Below are 17,886 nucleotides of genomic sequence, written 5' to 3' on the forward strand. Positions count from 1 at the left end.
TGGAAACTGGGCCGATTGGTCCTGGTCAGCCATGTTAAAGCTGCTTTCGTGTAGGCCGCTTATTGACTGGGGTCCAGGGGCGGATTCCAGCTCACGACCGGCCCGGGGATTCACCGCCCCGGAGATACCACGAGGTCTGCCGAGCACGGCTGTCACAGCCTCGCTCGGCAGACCACGTGACTAGAGCGACCGGCCCACCGGGGGATGCCCGATCCCCTGGATAGGCCAATCCGCCCCTGCTGGGGACCCTAGGCTTCAGCTGCTGTTCAGTGGGTTGATTTGAAATTCAAATTTCACCTAGCAGCAACAGAAACAGCCAATTTTGAGTTTATATATAGAAAACAATCTTTAATGCTTTATGAAGGTTCGAATAACAATTAACTTTATATCCAAAATATTTATCTAATTACCTGATATGATGTTCCAATAGTCATACATATTAATCTGTTACAATTATTCATTGATATATCAAACTATAAATAAAGTTATCTTATTGATTTACCTTTATTGTATTACAAATTATATCCTTCCTATGTTTTACTGTTATATTGTAAACAGTTGTTATACCTGTAAACCGGTGTGAAGGCTAGTACCAAACAACGGTCTATAAAAACCGACAAATAAATAAAAAATAAACAAATCTTTTTGTGGCAGGCAGAAAATGTGTTAGTTTTGTTTCAAAGAGAGGGAGAGAGCGGGCCCACATTTGTCCAGCGGTGCTGCACACACACACCTAACAGGAGAATTTGGTCTGGCTGAAACGATCAGGATTAAGATCACATACTGCTGCTACAGCTGCAACAGGACTCAGAAAGGAGTACAAGACCATAAAAATACACAGTGGTGAATACTAACAGCAAAAATAATAATACTACGTCATTAGCACAGCAGGCCAGTCAATAATTTACCCTCACCCCTGGGGGGAAAGGACACACTAAACCCTAAAATGTGGTCGCCACAAAATTAGACCTTCCATCTTTCATTGCTACCTTTTTCTCTGTTGCTTTGGAATTAATATTTACTTTCTCTAGAGAAAAGTACCACCTTTTCCAGCCAGCAGTAAACAACTGTACATACCGTATCCAGTCTGATATTTTTACAGCATTCAATTCTGTAACAACGAAAATGCAGAATACTTTTACAAACATACCAGACAGGGGACATCCGTATGTAATAAAGGCCCCTCGCGCACCGGCTTTGGGTACGAACGCCACACGCGCACAATCCTCCCTGCTGCGTGAATGGCCAAACACCTGGCCAGCTTCAGCTCAAGACATTTGTTTTCTCAGGTCTGCAAAGACGCTGGTCAGGCCGGCTCAGGAACGTGCAGTGTCTGAGGTTTTGTACACCATTGAATTTTGCAGAGTAGAAGTCAATGTGATTACATCTCCAACACATCCAAATGTCAAAACCCCAAACACACAGGAAGAGAAGGCAGCCTCATTAGTGTGTGTATGGGGGGGGGGGAGACAAATCATGAGCATAAATGACAGGACCACGTGCATCAGCATCAAAACAAGAACTTCTAATCCAAAATTAATTCTATAGTTAATTCTGAAAATCTCAAATGACCCTCCAGCTACATGATAAGCATTACTGCTGATTTAACTGATGTAACACATCAGATGAGTCATATTTTCCTTGAAGAAACAAATTAAGCTGCAATTGAAAGTCAATGCCAGGCTGACATGAATGGAGGCTGAATACTGGCTGAGTTTGAACTGGACCTTCTGTCATCCAAACCCTTGTCCATCAGACAGTCCTGGGGGAATTCTGCGCTACTGTGGAGCGCAGAATTTGCGAAGATCCCCCCCCCCTCGCAGAAATGCTATTTTCTGCGCAGAAATGCCAAATTCTGCGCAGAAAATGGCAGAGGAGGCCCCGGCATGCCGCGAACGGAGCGCGCGAAGATGAAGGCCCAGCACACCGTTCGCAGTGAAGATGAAGGCCCCCATGTGCCGTGAATGTGTGTATATGAGAGGAGAGGGAGAGGGGTGTGAGTAAGGGGAGGGGGTGTGAGAGAGGAGAGGGTGAAAAAGCAGGGAGAGGGATGTGAGAAAGGGGAGGAGAGGGTGAGAGAGAGAGAGCAGGAGGGTGTGAGAGAGAGCATGGGAGGTGAGAGAGCGGGGGCAGGGGGGATGCTTGAGTGTGGGTGCCAGAGAGAGGGAGCCTATATGAGGAGATTGAGAAGGAATATGTGAGAGAGAGATTGGGAGATGGTGTGTATGAAAAAGAGATTGTGTGTATGTGAGGGTGCTAGCCTGTGTGAAGGGATTGTGTATGTGTGAGACAGAGCCTGTGTGAAGGGGTGTGTGAGGATATATGTGTGAGAGAGAAAGGGAGCTTGTGTGGGTGTGTATGCAAGAGAGAGGGACCCTGTATTAGGGGATGTGTGCGAGAGAGTGAGGGAGCCTGCATGAGGGTGTGTATATGTGTACTAGTGAGAGGGAGCATGTGTGTGAGAGAGGGAGGGACAGAGGGAGCCTGTGTGAGGGGCAGTACTGAGAAAGGGTCAAACTCTGGGACTGGCGATAGAGTGGAAGGGGTTGAGCCTAGAGGTGGAGGGGAGAAATACCGGCAGGTGGAGGAGTTGGGGCCTGAGAGGGCAAAGTGGCCAGGGAAGTAGGGAGAGCGAGTGGAAGGGACACTCTTACAGTGAATTTCTAGGGAAATTCTGCTCAAAATATTTAAAATTCTGCATCACTAAGTAATAACTTTTTTCTGTAATAATTTAACATGTAATTACTGAAAGACTGTCATGTAAATTGTGTTATTTTGACCAATATAAAGTTTGCAGAATTTTAAGTTTTTGCGTGCAGAATTCCCCCAGGAATAATCAGAGGTTAGGTGCTCTGAGACGCAGAAGCACTACAACAGATCAGCGATGGGAAACTCTTGCAGATGCAACATTACGTCAATGAGAAGACATCCCCAAGGCAATGATCACTTAACGCAACCAAAAATCGCTACAGGTCGTATAAATGCGCCATGCAAAGATCTTCACATAAGAGAAGACGGACATAAAGAAATGTGGAAGAATATAACAGGAATCGGAATAGAATCCCCTTCATATATACACATAGAGATTACCTTTGGACATAAAATCAAAACAGCAGCACACCGACAATTATATGCAGACACCTCAGACATCCTGCTGCACGCCATTTCAAGAAAGACACAAAAGAAATAAAGCAAACCTACTGCAATAAACAGAGTAAGGTGCTAACCACAGGACCCCTGTTTTAGTTCAAACAGAACTGCCAGCCCAGACGATGAAAATACTGGAATGTTACTGTAGGAAACTTGTATACTAGGTTATTGCAGTGGTAATGTGAATTTACTCCACTTTTACTATATTCCTGCCATTTTTTTCTGCTCTGTGGCGATTAGCCTCTACTTTACGTTTTGGTTTTTTTCTAATTCCAAGAGAAATAGCAGAGCACAAAAAGCAAACAATGGAGTATCCAAATATCAAGAACAATATATTTTTTTTCTCCTTAGCACTAGGAATAAAGCAAACAATGGGCCCTCAGTCCCCAGGACCAACTACGATTTGGGCAATAACCAAGTGTAGGAGCAGCAATTTGTGATGATCCTGCGGTGTCAATCTCAGCTATCCCATGGGGACAGTCTATGCATTGTAAGAGGGCAATAACGAGCCTCGCCCCCCCATGGAGCATGCAAGCTGATTCTCAAAGGGAAACTTTGTGACATTTCCTTTTCAAAAGCTAGCCAGCATGCACAATGGGGCGGATTTTCAAAGGGTTACGCGTGTAACCCCGAAAACCCGCTCCTGCATGCGCCGAGCCTATTTTGCATAGGCTCGGCGACGCGCGCAAGCCCCGGGATGCGCATATGTCCCAGGGCTCAAAAAAGGGGCAGGGTGTGGCCAGAGGCCTCTGAAAGGCCCGCTAGGCCAGGGGTTCGCGAGCCGGCACTTGGCCAGCGCACGCAACCTATGCCTGCTCAGAGGCAGGCGCAACTTAAATAATAAAAGGTAGGGGAGGATTTAGGTAAGGCTGCGAGGAAGGTTAGGTAGGGGAAGGGAGGGGAAGGTGCGGAGGGGCGAAAGGAAAGTTCCCTCCGAGGCCGCTCCGAAATCGAAGCGGCCTCAGAGGGAATGGGGAAAGCCATCAGGGCGCGTATGTTATAAAATCAGGCGAAGATTTGTGCGCACAAATCTATGCCCGCACGAAGGTTAGAAAATCTGGCCCAATATGTTAACATTTAAAAACCTTTGACTATTGTCCCCAAAATGATTTGGCAAAATTACATCTGCTGGTCCATATCCAGATCACTGAACTTTTCTTTCCCAATTTACTGATGTCAAAGAATTCCAAGAAAACGTGACACACTTGCTAATTAAGGGAAATGAAACTCTTCCCGAATAGACGTGCTTAGCATATTACTTCCTCCTCATAAGTCCCAAAGCTATTTATGATTTTCTCCTATACAATTCCAGAAATCAATCTTTAGCCAGCATTTACTAACTGGGCATGAATGCGCCAGTGTTACCTTGCAACTAGTGTAGCGTTACCCCACTGATAAGTCAAAAAGAAAAAGTTTATTCTCTCAGAGAAACCTCATTATTTATTTTGAATTCTACCCATGAACTGGGATACTAATTATATGTTACCCAATACTGTGGGTTTAACGCACATCCAAATTTCAACATCTCTGTCTCTTGCAGAGATAAAGTTCAACAAAAGGTTCCTTTAAGGATGTAATGCCAATGAAATGATAATTCAGCAAGGAGCTGCGGTCTTTTAAAACAGTGCCAACTTTTAACCATCCAATCTTTCATCTCATTTTGCTAGATGTATAATTTATTTTATGTCTGGGAAAAAAAAAAAGTTTGCTTTCCTTTCAAAACCAACAAGATGAAGAATCAGAATCATGATCACTTTGAGTAAATGTTGAAAAATATTAATTTGGGAAACAAACTGGGAAGAGAAGTTGGATTGTAAGTAGTATTACTAAGGTGTTAATGCATTTTTATATTTTATGCTGTTAAAGTGACTAATCATAAAGCACACTAATATATGATTAGGTTTTATGATTATATATTGTAGCCCGCATTGAGTACAAGTTTACCCATAGAAAGGCAGGACCCAAACTTTAAACAGATTAGATCATGTCACTGAAGGGGAGCCCAGCTTCTCTGCATCCAGCATCCCTCGACATACTAAATCCGCTATCCTTCCCCAAGAAGCACACTTAAATCTGCCAGTGAAACCCCTGGGACGTATTTCTCAGCATTCCACTGGCATCACCAGGTGAGTTCTATTACATTCATACCTGGCCTTTTCAGTCCCGAAGGACTGCCCAAAGTGACTTAAACAAATTAAAAGGACCATTCATAAACAACTGAAATACCCACAAATTAAAATACCAGTTGATATAATAAAGTCTATACTAACAAAAACAGTAATAATACCCTACCGCCCAGCTGGATCTTACTCCCTACTCTCAGAAGAAATTGGCCAGCTGTGTCACAATAAAACACTATATAGTTATACTTAGTGAAAAAAAAAATAGCAGTTTAAATCTAACACACTCCCATCGGGAACTATCCCTGATAAAGCCAGAATCCAGCACCTACATAATCCCCTCTCTTCCCACAAATCATCCAGTCTTTGCTTTGTTAATTAAAACACTAAGTCGCATTACAAGAAGATTCTTCTCTGTTAGCACAATTTATACTAATTGTTTAAACCAAACATTTTACTTAAAAAAAGAAAGAAAATCAAAAACAGCCATAACAAAAATGTTTCTCCCACTTTCAGGAGCATACAAAGTGGAAGCAGCAACCAATCATATAGCTGTAACCAAAATAACCAATCAGAAAGCTGCTTCCACAACAATCCCTTTCTGATTGGTTGCTTCTTCTATTCACTGAACATTCAGAAGTAGATCATTCACTTACAAAAAACATGGCTGTAAACACTTATTTCACTTGGTTATTCTTTAAACCTAGCATTTAATCTTTGTAACATAGCAGTGTCGCAGAAAAAGACCAAATGGTCCATTCCATCTGCCCAACAAGCTTCCCATGGCAGCAATTGCCCCTCCATGCAGGTTACCCCCATGCTTTACGTTAAGGATAGTAATACTCACAAGCAAGGCCAAACAACTGACAAATCCATAATAAAATTACTTCAACATTTTTACGTGGTGAGCAGCCTTCCCGATAATTCAGACAATGCTGCTGGAATGTTCTTTGCTTTTGGACTTAACTGTAGAAGCTTTTGTCCGCAATGTCAGCGTATCAGTACCTCAGACCATAAATGTCGGAGCCCAGTGCTGGCTGTCTTCAGGATCCAATACCTTATTTTCCCTGCCCCGCCGAAGCGGAGAGCAATGTTGTAGTTGTGTCAAAATCATCAAGGCTAATTGGCTATGGTAGTAATCCCCTATGCCTTCTAGTTAAGGGTACTAACTGCCACTCCATGCAGGTCATCCCCATGCACTCTATTCTTCATTATCATTCTCAAGCCTTTAGGGTTCCACAGTGTTTATCCCATGCCCTTTTGAATTTGTTTTCTGTTTTTGTCCTTACCATCTCTTCTAGAAGGGCATTCCAGGCATCCGCCAACCCTCTCTGTGAAAAGATATTTCCTGATATTCGTTCTGAGTCTTCCCCCATGGATTTTCATTTTGTGACTCCTAGTTCTATTGTTTTCTTTCCAACGGCAATGGTTCAAAGTTTGTGCATCATTAAATCCTTTTAGGTATCTGACGGTCTGCATCAAATCTCCCCTGTACCTCCTCTTTTCCAGGGTGTACATATCCGATCCTTCAGCCCCTCCTCATAAGTCTTCCGAATCAGATCCCACACCATTTTGGTCTCCCTTCTTTGGCCTGCCTCCATCCTCTCTCTACCCTTTTCAAGATACGGGCTCCAGTAACAAAAAGTGTGTAGAATTACTTGGTAAGCACTATTCAAAACGCATTATTAGCATCAGGAAGGAAGTTTGATGGCTAAGCAGAAGCAACAAATCAGTTTCTTTTAAGCTATATTAGTGAAATACAAAAGTAGAAGGGTGTGACTGTTAAACTGAGCAGAGAAAATAAAGATGCTGCAGAGGGTGATCCAGAAAAAGCAGAAATACTGAACCAGTACTGTTTGTGCAGTTCTCACTGAAGAGTAAGCAGAACTGCAGATAAGTGACGGGGGCACAAACTGAAGGCTCTTTTCCAGCAGGAAGGTAGTAATTGTCCCAATAGAAATCACTTGTGAGATCTCAGCTCCAGTACTGCATCCAGGCCCGACGGCTGGATCTGCAGAAGGTCAGGCACAGAGAGCAGAGTCCAATAGAGGGATATCAGATGGCGCAGAATCTGCCACCATAAGCCCTACAAGGTGAGACTTAAGACCCTAAACATACATACATACTCTGCATAAAGGATACCAGAGAGACACTGACGTATCTCGAGGATATAAATAATGACCACAAGATAAGTATTTTTCAGTGGAGCAGAAGTTTTAAGAGGAGAGAGGAGAACATAAAGCAGCAGAGGTGTTGACTCAGGAGTAACATGAGGAAATATTTCCTCACAGAAAGGTGGCGGGAGCAAGGAACTGCCTTCCAGCGGAGGCAACAGCAGTATTGGTGTTCGGAAGATCATGGGAAAGGCCCAGAAGACTCTTAACGATGGGGAAGCAAGAGGGAAAAGGGCCATTCAGCAGGGCCGGTGCTATTGTAGACTAGAAGAGCCTGAGGGGGCCTCTAGTTGTCTTCGCAGCCTCTGTTCCTATGCCATACCTTACCAAAGTCTATATGTGAAAACAAACACCGGGGCCTCAGACAGACAGCTAGCTCACAAACCACAGCAAGGTTGGTCATCCAGAGCCCCATGTCAGCAAGAAAACTGATATTTTTCCAAGAACTTTCAAACTTTTCACACTGGTGCATTTCCTAGGCTTTCTATAACCTTAATCTGTTGGTTACTAATTTACGTTCTATAGAATTAAGGTCAAACAAGTTGTAGGTGACACCTTTTTACTTGACTAACAATACATCTGTGACTAGTCCAGTACAAAATTATCACCTACAACTTGTTTGTTGACCCTTAATTCTAAGGATTCAAGTGGACTAACATGACAACCATAACTCCTTAATTTTAAAAGATACTTTTTGTTTGGATTTGATCTCTGTTCAAATATTACAGCCACTATTTTCAACAGGTTAGCCACAGTCACAGAATGAGGAGTAATGTTTTCCACAACAGAATCCACTAACCCAAACAAGCTTGAGTACATTTAATTTGATTTCCAAACTGTAAAAATGAACTAAAAATCCTTGACCCCCCCCATGTTGATGATCCCTGGAATGGACATCGCATCTAAGCCACAGTGTCACAACAGGACACTTATGGGTATGATAGGGGCTAGGAAGGTTCAGTTTCTTAATAGTCAGGCATTAACTAATTAGAAGCTCATCTCCTACAGCCAGGTTCTTATGGCCTGGATTGGCCACTGTTGGAAACAGGATGCTGGGCTTGATGGACCCTTGGTCTGACCCAGTACGGCATGTTATTTTTGCCTTAATAGTCTATATAGAAAGTCAGTCTACTTGCATGATATAACCCTTCTGGTCTGTGCTTACGTGTTGCAAACCTGGGGATCTTCTTGGTGCTTGGGTGACATGAAAATGGTAAATTGTTTCATTACTACAGCATAGTTGAGCGTGGCTGCTGTTTTAGTCCACTTGGATAAGGTGAAATGAAGGGCAACAGATAAGATGTAGGTGAGAGTTCAATAAAAAGGTATCACTTATACATTTTTTGTTCCCTGTTGCTTCTACAGAATAGTTTAAACGACCAGGCTCCCGATGTCTTCTCATTATCAACCACACTCGTTCTTTAGCTAAGGTTGCCACACCTTATAATTACCATATGCTCTATGCCAGACCTCTACAGCCAGAGGCTTGTGAGTAAAGGTGCCAGCAAAGCTGAGCGGGTTCTGGGTGTACTCCACTGCATCTATGAGCTTATAGTTTTAAAAGAAAAGCATGGAAATAAAGGTCAATCAAGATAACATGAAGCAATACCTTTTTATTGGACTAACTTAATACATTTCTTGACTTTCGGAAGCTATGTTCCCCATTTTAGGCCCATTATATCGGTGATTTTCAACCGGTGTGTTGCCAAGCACCTGCAGGTGTGTCACGGCTCCCGTGTCCCACTGCCCTGGTTGTGCTTCCCTTCTCCTTTTTTCTTGCCCCTGCGGGCCAATGGGAAGTCTCCTCCATTCTTCCTGTCCCGGGCAGGCCAGTCCTAGGAGTCTTCCCTTCTGCCTGCTATTTGGAATAGGAAGAAAGGAGGAAGCCTCTGATTCGCTGGTGAGGCAGGAAGAAGGGGCATCGCATAGCCCAGAGCTGCGGTGGTTTGAGGGAGGCTGGGAGGTGTGGCAGAGTTTAAATCTGGCCCAACTAAGCAAGGCCGCCATGGGAGATCATCCCCATGGCGGCAAAGAGGAAACCCGACCAAGCAAGGACGGCATATTAGCTCTTCTTCGTGGTGGCTAAAATGAAGGCCCTCTGGAGTAAAGCCATGGTAGAACTGGAGCCTATCCCTACATTCAAGGAAGAAGAGGTTTGGCGGTGAGGCCCGGTGCATGCATGTGAGAATGGGAGCCTGGCCGTGGGTGTATGTGTAAATGGGAGCCTGGGTGAGAGATTTTTTGTGTGTGTGTGAGAGAGAGAGAATGGGAGCCTGGTGAGAGCTTGTGTGTGTGTGTGTGAGAATGGGAGCCTAGTGAGAGCTTGTGTGTGTGTGCATGTATGAATGGGAGCCTGGGTGAGAGCTTGTGTGTGGGTGTGAATGGGAGCCCGGGTGAGAGCTTGTGTGTGTGTGTGGGTGTGAATGGGAGCCTGGGTGAAAACTTGTGTGTGTGGGTGTGAATGGGTATGAGAGCATGTGTGTATGATTGAGAGCATGTGTGTAACTGAGAGGGAGACTAGTCAGGAAGGTGACCTGTGTGTGTGTGTGAAAGACAGAGACTGGTCAGGAAGATGACGTACGTGTGTGTGTGTGTGTGTGTGTGTGTGTGAAAGACAGAGACTGGTCAGGAAGATGACTGGTGTGTGTGTGTGAAAGACAGAGACTGGTCAGGAAGATGACTAGTGTGTGTGTGTGTGTGTGTGTGTGAGAAAGAGAAAGACAGAGACTGGTCAGGAAGATGACTAGTGTGTGTGTGTGTGTGTGTGTGTGTGTGTGTGTGAAAGACAGAGACTGGTCAGGAAGATGACGTGTGTGTGTTTGTGTGTGTGTGTGTGTGTGTGAGAAAGACAGAGACTGGTCAGGAGGATGACACGTGTGTGTGTGTGTGTGTGTGTGTAAGACAGACTGGTCAGGGAGATGACTGGCGTGTGTGTGTGTGTGTGTGTGTGTGAGAAAGACACGACTGGTCAGGGAGATGACTGGTGTGTGGATAAGTTCTTGGAGGAGAAGTCCATTACCTACTATTAAGTTCACTTAGAGAATAGCCACTGCCATTAGCAATGGTTACATGGAATAGACTTAGTTTTTGGGTACTTGCCAGGTTCTTATGGCCTGGATTGGCCACTGTTGGAAACAGGATGCTGGGCTTGATGGACCCTTGGTCTGACCCAGTATGGCATTTTCTTATGTTCTTATGTGTGTGTGAAAGACAGAGACTGGTCAGGAAGATGACTGGTGTGTGTGTGTAAGAGACAGAGATTGGTCAGGAAGATGACTAGTGTGTGTGAGAGAGACAGAGACTGGTAGTGGGGTCTAATTGGGTGTGTGTGAAGAAGAAGAGGATCGTGAGGGCAGTGCTTCAGCAGCTAGTGCTGCTTCTGGTGTGTGCTTTTGGCCTGAAAGGGAAAGAATAAGAGAGCTGCTGGAGAGGGTAAGTAAAGGTGGCATTTTAAGTTTATTTTTCTTGATTGACTGCCATTTTAATTATTGGGTATTATGTGATGTCTGCTGTTTTGAAATATTTTATTGATATTTGGACAATTTTTAATAATTTTTAGGAGTTTTTAATTGTTGGATGTTATTCTGTTCAGCAGCTGTTTTGAAACATTTATTAGTATAGCTTTACAATTATTTCTGTGTGGGGATCTATAGCAGCTTGGCTTACCTTGTTTTCCTAATAGGAGGTGTATTAATGTTTAGTGCCTGGTTTAATATCTGTAGTGTTTGAGTGTGTTCCATAATACAGGAGTAACTGTGAGGATTAGTTTATGTGCATTATTGCAGATCCTGGGACTATGTTAGGTGCTTTATTTCTGTTTCTATTTCTCCAGATTTGCACTGCATGCAGAGTGGCTTTTTTGGTTTTTCATTCCAGTTTCTGTCTCCATATTTATAATTTGTGGTCTTTCTGTATTTGGTGAAGTTCAGTTTTGGGTGTGTGACCGAGGTGAGGTATTTTACTAGCATGTAGGCATTTGTATTATTCTTATTTGACGTGTTTTCTGAATAGGATATGCATTAGTGGTAAATTACTGTCTTTTCATAAGGAGGGTTATTGTACCTGGTAGTAAAGGGAGTTTATTTTGTTTTTATTGAGATGTCATCAGAATATCTTTTTTTTATGGTGAGTTGTACGGGTAATGTCCTAGTTCTGCTCTGCACCCATTATCGGGGGTCGAAGGAGTTCCTGTTTACATTTAGCCCCATGACTGTCACATGTTCAGTGTGTCACACATCTGTCAGGTGTGTCCGGGCCAAAAAAAGGTTGAGAACCACTGCACTAGATGATGGGAGTGTAACTTCCAAACGTTAAGCCAAGAAATGTATTACACTGGTCCAATAAGAAGACATCACCTTTCTATTATCATGGCTGACCTTTATTCAAGTGCACCTCTTTATCGAAGAAAAGCAAAACTAAACATTCATAGACGCAATGGGGTAAAACCAGGCCTGGCCCAGCCTGTCCTTTAGGACATGGAGCTTTCTGGCATCTCTACTCAGGAACCATGCTTTCAGGGCCCTTAGTGTGTGCGAATCAAACATAGATAATGCTCAGGGAATTAAGAAGAGGATAACATTAGGGAGTGGCTAAACTCAATGGGGATAGTACTAATACTTTCTCTTGTTTCTCCTTTTGAGAGGTCCACTCTCCACATTATAACGTAGTCACAATGATTTTGTATGCCTGCTCAGCCTTCTCAGCCTACAGGCTTCTAACCCATTCCTAAATATCCAGAATCCTATCAGATATCCACACAAGGCCCCCTGAGCCAGAAGGAAATATTTACGAATGTAAAAGAGGGTGGTTAAAATATTTTAGACTGTGCCAGCAGTCGCTTCCCTATCTTGGAGTGAAGCAGCTACAACCCAGAATGTGTAAAAATCATGGCCATTTCCACGCCATGGTTCCTCACTTCAGATCCTCCTCGTTCTCCAGGAATGTTAAGTCCATTGTATTTAAAGAACATGGCATGCAATTTCAGGCTACCCTCTACAAATACAGGTCAGTTACTAAGAAAGAGCTGGCAGCAGGTTTACCTGGTTCTGTATTGTTTAACTGTTACTGCACCATTATAAACAGAAGCTCTGCACAGAATACCTACGACTGCACCATACACCGTGCATATCAGCACAAAAAATGACTTAGAGCCCCATACTGCCCACAGATAGGGCACTCATCAAAAAACAGTCCCCCTTTCTTTGTGCAAAACTAAAACCTGCAATGCGCAGCAAGGCAGTGCAGCTCTCTTTAAACCTGAACACGCAGGTTTTCCCCTTAAATAAATACTTAATTGTGACCACACAGTTGTGAAACAGGATTCAAAACAGAAAACCCCAAAACACTAATCTCTCCTGTTAAACATGCTAGAAACCTAGGAATCACCATAGACAACAAATTATCATACAAAACCCACATAAATAAAATTAAAGAAGGATATCACAAATTACTTACACTCAGACATCTTAAGCCTTTCCTTACACAGAATGATTTCGGAACAGTCCTGCAACTACTCATATTTTCCAGCATAGACTACTGCAATACCCTACTCCTTGGCCTACCATTTGCTACCATCCGTCCACTCCAAATACTACAGAACGCAGCCGCCAGAATTCTAACAGGAACAAAGAAACACAAACATATTGCTCCAACCCTCATCTCTTTACACTGGCTCCCAATAAAATACAGAATTGACTACAAAGTTTTAACAATCCTCCACAAAATAATCACAGGACAGCAAAACTACTGGCTAAGCAAACACATCGAACTACACACTTCAAAAAGGAACCTTCGCTCAACGAATAAAGGCCTCCTCAAAATCCCTCACGCAAGAACCACTCATCTGATCTCGACCCATGAAAGAGCTATATCCATCGCCAGCCCTGCACTATGGAACTCATTACCATCCAATTTAAGAACACAACCAAACACCAAAACGTTTAAAAAAAAAGAGTTAAAAACCTGGCTTTTCATCAGAGCCTACTCAGACGCTCTCAACCATCAACACCAACAGTCTCCCACCCAATACAACATCAAGAAAACAGAGATACCATCATGTCCACCCATGGAGTCTCATCAGAACTGCTAAACCCACTATACACCGCTCAAGAACTTTTTTCCCTACACTTCCTGATGCTTTAATTTTTACCCAACTTGTTCACCTATTGTTCACTCCATGCCCATGACACTCCGATTAGAATCCTGCCCAATTAAATTTAGATCTAAATTGAAGACCTGGCTATTCCATCAAGCCTACCCTGACTAATCTTCCTCCCCCTGTGAACCCAATACCGCCATTGTATCCCACCCTCTTGTACTCCGATCTTCTCACTGTACTTTATCAAGATGTGGAATTTATGATTTCTCAGTTTTTGTTTTTGTAGTTATTGCAGTTGTTGTAGTTGTTTGATTGTTTGTTTGATTTGATTTTATTTAACTGGTTTACAACTCTGTATTTTCCTTGCCTTTGTCTCAGTTTGCTTCACCCCCTCCCTTTCCCTGTTACAATGTATTTTCCTTGCTTTTGTTAATACGTAAACCGGCATGATGTGCCTTTCTAATGCCGGTATATAAAAGTTATTAAATAAATAAATATTATACCGACTTTAGAAACCCTGATGTAACTTTGTCTACCTATTAAGATTACGGTTAACTGTTATGATGGCGAAACCGAATGACGGTATACAAAACATGTTAAATAAATAAATGCTATAAAGAGCAATGAAACTGCACCAAGCAACGCCAACCCTGAATATGGACACAAATGCTTGCACAATGACATCATGGTTGGAGTTTTCTACATTGATTTTTCTATACTATAAAATACACCTCTGGTGTCATCTGCCATTTTGTCCCTCGATTCTTGTTTGTGGATGCAGGTTTAATATTTTCAATGTGCAATTATAAATGGGCAATCAGGGAGGGACAAGCTGACAAATGTGCATGAACATTCTCCTTTAAAATGAAATGACTTAGGTGAGCCCAGTGGCCATGCTGTGCTGCCATGGAGAGGAACAGAGTTGGCTCCCAGACCAGGCTTCTGTTCCTGGGGCTAGCTGAGGCTCAGGGAGGATGCAGTCCCTCAGCAAAAGCAACACCCAGTGGCCAGACACATGGTTTACCTTTACTGGATTCCAGAAGGAACCCTGTCCGGGATTGTTGCTGCAATGACTGGACTAAGTGAAGTGACAGGTAATAGAAAAGCGAGGAAGATAACTTGGGTAGCTGTTAATGAAGACCCAAGGCACTCTAGCCCAATGGAGGTCAGTTCAGGTTAAGCCAGAAAGCCCAAGGGAGCAGGACCCACCCGCCAAAAAAAAAAAAAAAAAAAAAAGAATTACAAACTTGTGAAACAAAGTAGTAATGTTTTCGCTGCAAAACATACTTCCCATTGTTACCCTGTTTAATGCTGGTTCACTCAGTAAGATAAGAACATAAGAACATAAGAAATTGCCATGCTGGGTCAGACCAAGGGTCCATCAAGATAATGGCTTTGGACCTTTTGCTGCTATGGTCCCTTAACAGTCCTTCCTATTATCGTGCCTAAAAGTGCACGGAGAAGCCTGGTTCCACCTCAGCCAGCATAGGGCAGTCATGGAGAAGCTCAACTTAATGTATCCTGCCTCCTAACATATTACCCGAGGTACAGAAGGCTGTTTCTGGGCGACTGGTTTTCTCAATGACCTTAATAAAGTGCCAACATCACCCTGAATTTCAGAGCAAAGAGTCAGAGAATGAAAACGCTGAAACAGCAGACCAGACCAATTATCTGGCCTTTTTTTTGGTCAGCTGTAAGAGAAAGAGTTTCAAAAGAATCCAATACTTAAAAATAGCAACAAATCAGAGCACAGCTCTGCTGAAGGCACCATGAAATTTAAAATACAGCTGGAAGCAAAGGAAGGATTTTATTCAGTAATTTGTTTTGTAAAAATACTTGTTTTTCTATGATAAAGTGTATAACTCTGTTTAGCAGCCAGAAACACACCCCCATAAGTGAAAAAAAAAATATTAAAGCAGCAATACTTGTTTACAAAAAAAGAAAAATCCCCATTCTTCTGAACAGAGATGCACTGCTGACATCTTCAGAAAACAGGTTGTCTGGCAACTTGATCGATTAATTGCAAGTCCAGATTTTGTATTACCTTTTTCAATTAGGGACCATACACAAATAAAGCCAGTAATTCCAGGTATTTTAGGAAGACCGAGCACATCCCGTAACTGCCAAAGTGACAGGAGTCTTTCATCACTGGGTGGGTAGCACCAGAAAGCTGTCTGATGTCTAAGCTTTGGGAAAGGAGTCAGTGGTTTTAGTCCAGCTCTCAACAGGTGTCCACGAGAATATTAAACTCCCCTAACACGCTGGCAGTCAAAGGAGGGATGCTGAAGACAGAAGAGGTGCAGAAAGTGAACTACAGTGTCTCCTCGCCCTCAGAAAGGGAGCTGCTCAGAATAGGCTTAAGGTAAACAGACAGGGCAGAAATAGAGCCCCTCACTTTCCAGAGCAGTCACTCTGGCATCTTTTCACAACATTAAAATTCACACTATATATATATTTTTTTATTTTTTTTTTTTTTAAATCCTTCACTATAAATGTACTTCAGAAGAACCATTCGTTTCAGTGGATTCACGTTTTGAAGCTGTGTTATTTAGAGTAGTGCTCGTTCAGGTTTCAGGTACATCACTCCCTTTATTTACAGATCCCCCGCCCCCCACCCCAAAAAAAAACCAAACAAGGGAGTAAGACAGCTTCACTGACAGCTAAGATCATCTTGGAAAGGAAAGACGGCGGGGGCCCGAAAGCTTTAAGCCATGATTTCAGTACACTTTGTACTTGGAATACTGTTGCTGCCTTAACGCCTGCACCGTGCTCCCCTCTAAAAAAAATAAAAAAGTCCCCTATCTTATAATCACTCCAGAAAGTGCCTGAAGTTTAGAAGCCAAGGCGGGCGAGCCAGCGGGGCACAGCTGCGAGTGATACCGGGGTCCGGCACCCCCCACCCCCTCAGCTGATTCCTTTCGCGGCCCGGGCGGGCTCTTGGTGCGGCCAGAGCCGGCCAAGGGCTCCCCGATCCCCCGGCTTGGGGCCCTGTACCCGCTGCGTCTCTCGGCCCTTAACAGCGGATCTCCGGGAGGGCCGGGCCCGCCTTACTCACCGTCCGCTCGGCACCCAGCAGCAGCAGCAGCAGCAAGAGGAGAAGCAGCAGGGAGCCGGGCAGCCCCCGGGGCCGCCGCATGGTGGATCCGTGCCGGTGCTCCGCGCTCATCACTCTGCGGCCGGCCCTCGCCGCCGCCGCCGGCCTGCAGCACTCCCCGCCTCCCGGGAGGGAGGGAGGGAGGAAAGAGGGGCGGCGGCTGCCAAAGACCCGACCTCCAGCGCAGGGAACGCGTTCAGCTTCCGGCGTCCTGACTTGTTCCCTACGAGTATTGCAAGGCAGCTGTTGGTCAATTTACTTTGAATCCTGCTGCTGTGGGCCCTGTTTCTTTATATTTTTATTTTCCCTTTTCTCCGTGACCTGTGCCGGGCCGGTTACAAAATAAATGGCAAGTGCTACAATGCAGCATGCAAAAGAGCCAGTGTATGCAGTATCTTAGCTATATATGCAGATTACAAACAAAAACCATTAGTAGCAACGTAGTCAAAGGTCTAATGGCACATTCAGGTTTTTATTTTCTTTTTAAATAAAAGGTAACCCGTTTCTAAAAGTCTCTCCTTCTACATAAGAGGCAGAGAAAAATAAAGGCTTTTTGCTTATTGTCAATTAAGTTTACAGTTAGTGAGAGAAGGGCCAGCCGAATAAGATAGCTGAAATTATCTCACATTTCTTGACAGCTGATGTTCCCTGTAAGTATCCGATCAGTTCAGGTTCCTGGGTTTTGCCTCCCTTCCAGCAGATGGAGACAGAGAAAAACTTCCAGAGCACGCACCCCCTCTTAATGCGGCGTGCCACCTGCATCTCTTCAGTATTTCTCTGTCTCCAGCAGATGGAGGGGGTGCAAAACCTGCCGTTCTGAACCAATCTTAAGGTTTAAAAAAAAATAAGACGAAGCAAACCAAACAGTACAAGAGAAGGCAACGAGAACTTGTTTTGCGCTGCCGCTTGTAACGGGCACAAGCTGCAGGCAGCGCCTGTAAAAGAGGGTAGGGTGGGGGAGGGGGAGGGGCAAGCGGACGGATAGCAATGGCAACAATTTTAAATTGCTGCCTTGCTATTGGTTGCGGGGTGTTTTTGGTGGGGTTTGTGGCGTGAATAATGGCAGTCAGTAACCAGCAGCGAAGCAGGGGACAGGTATTCTGCTTTGCTCCGGTGCTGTTTGCTGGCTGGCGCTTTTAGGTAGTCTGTTAAGTTTCCGAGATTGTTGGCGGGTCTAAGGATGCGCAGAACTCAAGCCAAGACAGCAGCTAAGCCCCACGGGGCGGTCACAGCACGCAGACGGGAGCCAGA

General features: G+C 44.0%; 1 protein-coding gene across 1 annotated transcript in view; it reads right to left on the reverse strand.

Annotated features, from left to right (window-relative positions):
* ERN1 (endoplasmic reticulum to nucleus signaling 1) overlaps positions 1 to 16,790 on the reverse strand; it is a 147,718-nt gene extending 130,928 nt beyond the window's left edge. Inside the window, exon 1 of the mRNA XM_029600738.1 lies at positions 16,597 to 16,790. Within this exon, the coding sequence (XP_029456598.1) occupies positions 16,597 to 16,707 (111 nt within the window). The 5' untranslated portion in view covers positions 16,708 to 16,790. The remainder of the gene's footprint in view (positions 1 to 16,596) is intronic.
* Between the last annotated feature and the right edge of the window lie 1,096 nt (positions 16,791 to 17,886).

This window comes from Rhinatrema bivittatum, chromosome 4 (assembly GCF_901001135.1).
Source record: "Rhinatrema bivittatum chromosome 4, aRhiBiv1.1, whole genome shotgun sequence".
Classification (NCBI taxonomy): domain Eukaryota; kingdom Metazoa; phylum Chordata; class Amphibia; order Gymnophiona; family Rhinatrematidae; genus Rhinatrema; species Rhinatrema bivittatum.